Genomic DNA, 7,787 nt, shown 5'->3' with positions numbered 1-7,787 from the left:
TCGTTACCGGGGTCGTAGTGGTGGTGCTGGTGGTGGTGGTGGTGGTGGTGGTGGTGGTATGGGTTATAGTGGTGATGGTTGTGGGGTAGCAATGTTGTGATGGTGGTGGTCGTTCTATAGTTGTCGTAGTGTTGTAGTGGTTGCAGTGGTGGAGGGATGGTACTGGTGATGGTAATCGGGGTTGTGGTAGTGATGGTCGTGGTAGTGGTGGTGGTGGTAGTGCTGGTAGTGGTAGTGATGGTGGTGGTAGTAGTGCTGTTGGTGGTGGTGAAGTCCGTGGCTCGCAAATCTCTTCCCGCTGCTGAGGTCATCCCGCCGAGCCTCGCCAGCCTAACCACCGCCATTAGGGGCTTTATGTGACTGCCCGCCGCTGTAACGCCCCGCAAGCACGCCCGCGCCTCAGCCCACACGCCCGCACGCCCGCACACGACACAAGGGGAAGCTGCAGGAAGCCATCAGGCCTACACGTGGCAGTCCCTTTAAAAGACATGCCTTCCTATTTCCACTTTCCTCCTCCTCCAAACACACACACACACACACACACACACACACACACACACACACACACACACACACACACACACACACACACACACGCGCCCGTCACTGAATTACCGTCTGAGTATCTGCCCGTGTCTGATGCCTCGCCATCTAGTGATTGGAGTCTTGTTTTTATCTGTTTTCCTTCTCTTTCTCTTGTTATTGGTTGTTTTGATCTTTTTTTTTTCTGTGTATGTGCTTTTTTTAATGTTTTGTTTCGTGTTGCGTTGTTTCTACGTGTTTTTTTTTTCTTTTTTCTTCTTTCTTTTCTTCTTTCTTCTTTTTCTTTTTTTCTTTTGTTTCTTTTTTCCTTTCTTCCCTTCTTCTTTTCTTCCATCCTTTCCTTCTTTTCTTCGTTTCTTTCTCTCTTTCTTTCTATCTTTCAGTTTATTCACTATTGCTTTGTTTCATTCTTATTATCTATAGTTATATGTTTTTGTTTTGTTTTTTATCTCTCTCTTTTTTCCTCTTCATCATTATTGTTTACATATGATTAAATCTTTGTTATCTTGCTGTTTTTATTTTATTTTTTTTTATTATTTGTTACTGGTTTTACCATTTGTTATTTTCATGTGATCGTAATTTTCTTCTGTCATTTGAATATCAGTTGATTGCGTTTCCATTTGTTTTCATTCGATTATATTACGGTGTGCATATTTTCTTTCTTTATTATCGTTTTTTTTTTATTTATTTACTTATTTATCTACTTATTTATTACCTTTGTTGTATGATTTTTACATTAAATTCGGTTTGTGTATCATCTTTGCACTTTCGTTACTATTAACTTTTGAAAACTTAATCCTTCATCGCTTTGTTCTCTCATCAGAAGTTCACGAATGCCACAAAGATAAGGAAGTTGTGCTCTCTCTCTCTCTCTCTCTCTCTCTCTCTCTCTCTCTCTCTCTCTCTCTCTCTCTCTCTCTCTCTGTCTCTCTCTCTCTCTCTCTCTCTCTCTCTCTCTCTCTCTCTCTCTCTCTCTCTCTCTCTCTCTCTCTCTCTCTCTATCTATCTATCTATCTATCTATCTATCTCTCTCTCTCTCTCTCTCTCTCTCTCTCTCTCTCTCTCTCCTCTCTCTCTCTCTCCTCTCTCTCTCTCTCTCTCTCTCTCTCTCTCTCTCTCGTTGTTGATACAGAGTCCTAGTCAAACTCTCACTGAAGTGACGAAAGCGCTCTTGAAAACTCCAGTCATTTCCAGAAGAACCTATTTAACTCATCGGAATCATGAAGACATTCTTGAAAACCCCAATAATATCCATTTGAAGCTGTTGAACTGCCACTAGATGCTTAAAAAAAAAACGATAACTTCTACTATAGCGTGCTAAACTATCACTACAATCCTGGAAACTTTAATAACTTTCACTGCAGCCTGTTAAACTATTGCTAGAATAATGAAAATACTCTTAAAAGATAGTTAATCTCTACTAGTCTTTAGAATTATCTGTAGAATCTTGAAGATCCCAGCAACTTCAATAGAACGTGTTAAACTATCACCAGTATCATGAAAAACCTCCTTGAAAGAAGACATTTTCTATATAGTCTTAAACTATCAGTACAGTCGTGAGAACTCTTATGAAAATCACAATAACTTTCACTAGGGCTTGCTAAACTATAACTAGAATCCTGGAGACTCCAATAAGTTCTACTGGAGCCTGTTGAACTATTACTAGAATCATGAGAACTCCCAATAACTTTCACTGCACGTTGTTAAATCATTGTTATAATCTTGAAAACACCCTTAAAAACTTTAATATCCACTAGAATCTTTTAAACAATCACTACAATCGTAAAATTCCCTTGAAAATCCCAATAAGTTCCGCTATAACTTACTAAACTATTAGCAGAATCATGAAAACATCCATGAGAAAAAGCTCAGTTTCCCCCAGACTAAAACTGTCACTAGAATCATAAAGCTCCCTAAAAACCTCAATAATTTTCACTAGAGCTTGTTAAAACCATTAGTCGAGTTCGTTAAACTAACACTAGAATCATGAAAACACACATACAAAATCTAAATTTCCTCTAGAATCTTTTAAACTCACTATAATCATAAAACTCGCTTGAAACTCCCAATAACTTCCACTAGAGCTGTTAAACTATCACTAGAACCATGAAAACTCAAATTACTTCCACTGCAGCCTGTTAAACTATTATTAGAATCATGAAAACCCACTTGAAGACCCAATAACTTCCACTGAGCATGTTAAACCATCACTAGAATCCTGAAAACTCCAATAACTTCTACTAGAGCGTGTTAGAATATTATTAGAATCATGAAAACACTCTTGAAAAAAATAAATTCCCTATAGAGTCTTTTAAACTATCACTAAAATCATAAAAACCCCCTTAAAAACCCCAGTAACTTCCACTACAGTCGAAATAAGACACTGAAACATTGGTGGAAACTCCAGTCTTCAGTATTGCCACACCAGCGGGCGAACCTTTATCCCGGGCCAAGGTTAAGTCAAGGAGACAACACGGAATGGAATAAATAGTGTCATAATTTACTCAGACCTCGGGAGTTTGTTATGCTAATCGTAACAAATGGAGCTTCGTGTCTCAGTCAGGGATTGGGACGCGACCATCTCGCCTCGCCCAGCCAGCCAACCACCGCTTTGATTCCTGATTGGCGATTCACTGTCTGTCTTGTCTCATCCCCACCCACCAGTTCTCTTCTTTTCTTATTTTCTTCTTCTTTTGTTTCGTTGTTGTTCTTGTTGGTGGTGGTGGTGGTGGTGCTGATGTTGGTGATGGTGGTAGTGGTCTTGTTGTTGTTGTTGTTGTTGTTGTTGTTGTTGTTTTTGTTGTTGTTGTTGTTGTTGTTGTTGTTGTTGTTGTTCTTCTCTCCTCCTCCTCCTCCTCCTCCTCCTCCTCCTCCTCCTCCTCCTCCTGTTGTTGTTGTTGTTCGTTCTCGTCGTCGTCGTCGTCTTGGTTACCATTATCGTCGTCATTATCATCACTGTTATTCATCTCTCTTACTCTCCCGACTGATTTGTGCTTTCTTTGTGTTCCCTTCAGCTCCTCCACTGACCCTCTAACTCTGTATCCCTTTGAGCTGCTCACTAAACGTCCCTCTTACCAAAATATATTCACTACCGTTTTGTCTGTGTATTCCTCTGAGCTGCTTCATTGACCGTCTCTCTGTTTACCCTTTCTGAGTATTGTTAGCTCTGTGTTCCTTCGAGCCACTCACTAACCTCCTCTTTCCTCCCTCGCAGCGCTTCAACAACTACTACATCTCGGGCCACAAGAGTCTGCTGGACCTGTGGCGGGAGATTGGATCCGTCAAGCGTAACTTCACGGAGGTCAAACATCTCACCTCCCGCGACTTGACGGAGCTGAAGGGGGACCTCGAGCGCTACGCCCACCAGCTGACCACCGCCTGCACCACCGCCCAGGCCAACATGAGTTACATTCCCACGGGCGAGCGGGTGAGTGTTAGGGCAGAGAGAGAGAGAGAGAGGGGGGGGATACATACTTGGGGGGCATACAGACTGGCAGGTAAGCGGGTGGGAAGACATTGAAAGACAGGTAAGCATGACAAATATTTAGATTGGAAATTATAGGAGCAGGTAGACATATAGACAAGGAGGAAAGGATTTAGCATGTACATCTGGTATAGGGGATATAAAAAGGGTGACAAACGAAATTCTCAAGGTCAGTAATCAGGACAGGACAAGAAATAGTGGGTTCAAGCTTGATAAAGTTAGGTTTTAAGAAGAGATGGAATGGAATTGGCTCTTATGTAGAGTGGTAGATGAATGGAATGGACTTAGTAATCAGATTGTTAGTGTTGAGTCATTAAGGAGATTTAAAAGAAGACAAGGCAAATTTATGGATGGGGATGATAGGTGGAAATAGGTAGGTGTGTTTTATGCAGGGATTGCCACGTGTAGGCCTGATGGCTTCCTGCTGCTTCCCTTATTTTCTTATGCTGTTGTGTGTGTGTTGTGTGTCTCATATACCAATACCATTCTCGCCTTCATGAAAAAAAAAAAAAAAAAAAAAAACACATCTTGTTTCCTTCCCCGTTTTCTTTCTCCCAACACTGTCCCAAACCTTTCCTTCTCAGCACTACCCTCTTTATCTACAATACAAGTCAAACAAAGCTGAATTCCAACTACACTGCACTTAAATAATTAACTCCCCTTGACTTCACCTTCCTTCTTTTTAAATATCACAGTAAGAATTTGAATTAGGCACATCATGCTTCTGTATGAAGTTCTCTCTCTCTCTCTCTCTCTCTCTCTCTCTCTCTCTCTCTCTCTCTCTCTCTCTCTCTCTCTCTCTCTCTCTCTCTCTCTCTCTCTCTCTCTCTCTCTCTCTCTCTCATCATGTCTCCCACGCTCTCATCTTTGCTTCGTAACACATAGCAGATCTTATTTCCTTTATCTTAAACTCTTAGCTCTTACAGTAGAAGTTTGCATAAGACACTCAGAACTTTGAAAATCCTGCCTCCATTTAAAAAGTTTTCTCTCTCTTCTCCTGTTTCTCTCCATGTCTCACCCTCATGCACCCCATAACACAGCAACCCTTCCCTTCACATAAGCCTCGTAATACCTTTATATTTAACCTATGATGCAAAAAAAAAAAAAAAATTGACCTACTGATTACAGCCTCGTCATAATCTTACACACTCTTTCTCACCCTCTTCTCTTCCACGTACCTAGAAATATCACATGAACCTCGTAACACCTTTGTATTTAACCTGTAGCACCCATGATTCTTGTCTGTTTTCCCAGTACTACCGTAATCCACCCGTAACACCCCATGACACTCCAATATCACTCTGCTGCTCCGTGACACCCCGCAACCCGCTCCGTAACATCTCGTATCCCTCGCTCTGTGTCCCGTAACACCCAATAACGTGTCTTGTAACATTCCAGTATCACATTCCCTGTCCCGTAACTTGTCCCATGACCCCAATAACCTCCCCCATAACACTCCTTTCCTGTCCTGTAACACCCCCATAACCTTCCGCTGTAACACTCTAGCACGCCCCACATCATTCACTTCCCGCCACGTAACTCTCCCACCCTTATCTTTTGTTCCCTGACCCATTATTCCCATAACACCCCCATAACACCCTTACTCACTTGTTCTCTGCCCCGTAACAGACGTAACAAGCCTATAATACCCCCATATCACTTGTTCCCTTCCCCATAGCTTCCCATATCCATTGCTTCCTACGCCTCATAACCCGTCCCTTTGCCCACACACCCCCAACACGCAGGATGAGTATGTGGTGGCCAACCCCGCCGACCTGTGGGGCCGCATCCAGGAGTGCGAGAAGGCCCAGATGCGCACCGAGTCTGAGAAAAGCTCGCTCAAGGAGAAGATCAATGACCTCAACTCACGCATCTCGGAGCTCAACAACAGCCTCAGGAACAAGGACCGCACCATCCAAGACCTCAACAAGAAACTGGTGAGTGTCCCAGCCATGTGTGTGTGATAACTTTGCCTAGGAGGTGATGAACTGTAACGTATAAGGACTGGAAGATCAACAACAATCTCAGGAACAAGGACCGCACCTTCCAAGACCTCAACAAGAAACTGGTGAGTGTTCCAGCCATGCGTGTGTGTTAACTTAGCCGGCGTGTAATAGAGATGATAAACAGTAAGCTATGCGGTCTGGAAACTCAACAACGCCCTCAGGAACAAGGACCACACCTTCCAAAACCTCAACAGGAAATTGGTGAGTAGGTTAACTTTGCCAGCGTGTAAATGAACTAACTAAAACGTCTCGCATAAAACAAAAACAGTCATAGGTGTTCTTTTTTCCCCCAAATTGATGGTGCTGCGCAGAATACTCCTTAAAAAAGCACTTGTACTCGTATATCACAATATCTTCCGTTATTACCAGCTATCCATTTCACAGCTTGACTTTTCTACTTGTATTTCTGTCAACTTGTATCTCATTCTTATTAGAGTCTTAAATAATTTCGTAACCTAAAAGAGGTAACGGTAATCTTATAATCTCACTTTTGCCGTGTGTCTAAGCCAACAGTTTGCACAGTGGCTGGCGTGAGTCTCAGTAAAGAACGACCTTATGGTTGTAAAGAGGGTTAAGTTTACATTATATAAGACTGAAGCATTTGATAATACGTCCTTTCATTCTTTTTCCTTGTGTACGTCGTAAGAAAATGAAAATATAAGGAAAACTAAGGAAAGGGAAAGGAGGTAGGTGTTATCATTCGTTGCGATAAAACGCTGAAACACTTGATAATGCTCCCTTTCACTTCTTTCCTTGTGTCACTACTGAAGGGAAATTAATTATGACGACAAGGAAAACTAAGGATAAAGGAAAGGAAATATGTGTTACCATTCGTTTCTGTAAGACTGGGACACTTAATAATACGTCCTTCCACGCTTTCCCTTGTGTTAATAAGGTAAGTGAATCACGAACACAAGAAAATCTAAGGGAGAGGAAAAGAAATTTGCGTTATCATCAGTTGAGATAAGACGCTGAAATATTTTATGGTCTTTCATTTCTTTCCTTGTGTTGTGAGGGAAAACCAAGCATAAAGACGAGCAAAATTAAGGAAAAAAAGAAGCAAGAGTTTGTTTATACGCTGAACCAATGGAAAATACCGCACTTATTTTTTTTCTTTGTGTTATTACGAATAGCGAGGGAAATTAAGGAAAAGGAACATGTGCTATCATCGTATTCTTAGATAAATGTCATTCTTAATGGGTACATCAATGATCAGTTTCCTCATTACTTACACTGTACTGAGAGCGCATTTGAGAGAAAGATTCGAAGCTTCAATAAGGTAATGGTAGTGCTTCATTGTTTGGTCATGCGCTGTTACCAATTGCGTCTTTTTTTTTTCTCTCTCTCCTCATCAGATCCATATTTTTTTTTTACTGTGGAATTAAAATCATGGTCTCATTACATTATCCAGACAGGAGAGAGAGAGAGAGAGAGAGAGAGAGAGAGAGAGAGAGAGAGAGAGTCCACCACCGTAATGGTACTGTTTCATAGTTTAGCCAGTGTTACCAATTGCGTGTTTTTCCCATCAGATTATTATTATTATTTTTTTTTTTATCTAATGGAACTGAAACCGTATAGTGGCTCATATATTTTGCAACCAGATGCGTTGATAGTGTAAATGTATTGAATTATGTGATGAAAACCTGGGATATCAGTCGAATCATATACCTTGCCAGTAAACATACAGACGTAGTAAGGTTGGCAGATTGCTGACAAGTGTGGAATCGTAACCTGAGCATTCTCAAGTTGGACGC

At 41.4% G+C, this 7,787-nt stretch overlaps 1 protein-coding gene across 1 annotated transcript in view; it reads left to right on the top strand.

Annotated features, from left to right (window-relative positions):
• The window catches only part of LOC135090018 (rootletin-like), a 114,812-nt gene that overhangs the window by 64,790 nt on the left and 42,235 nt on the right, over positions 1–7,787 (top strand). The window contains exons 7-8 of the mRNA XM_063986238.1: positions 3,758–3,970; positions 5,773–5,964. Coding sequence (XP_063842308.1) covers positions 3,758–3,970; positions 5,773–5,964 — 405 coding nt within the window. The remainder of the gene's footprint in view (positions 1–3,757; positions 3,971–5,772; positions 5,965–7,787) is intronic.

The sequence above is a fragment of the Scylla paramamosain genome, chromosome 34 (assembly GCF_035594125.1).
Source record: "Scylla paramamosain isolate STU-SP2022 chromosome 34, ASM3559412v1, whole genome shotgun sequence".
Lineage (NCBI taxonomy): Eukaryota > Metazoa > Arthropoda > Malacostraca > Decapoda > Portunidae > Scylla > Scylla paramamosain.
The sequence above is the reverse complement of the archived record's forward strand: the minus strand, read 5'-3'. Positions and strand labels throughout refer to the sequence as shown.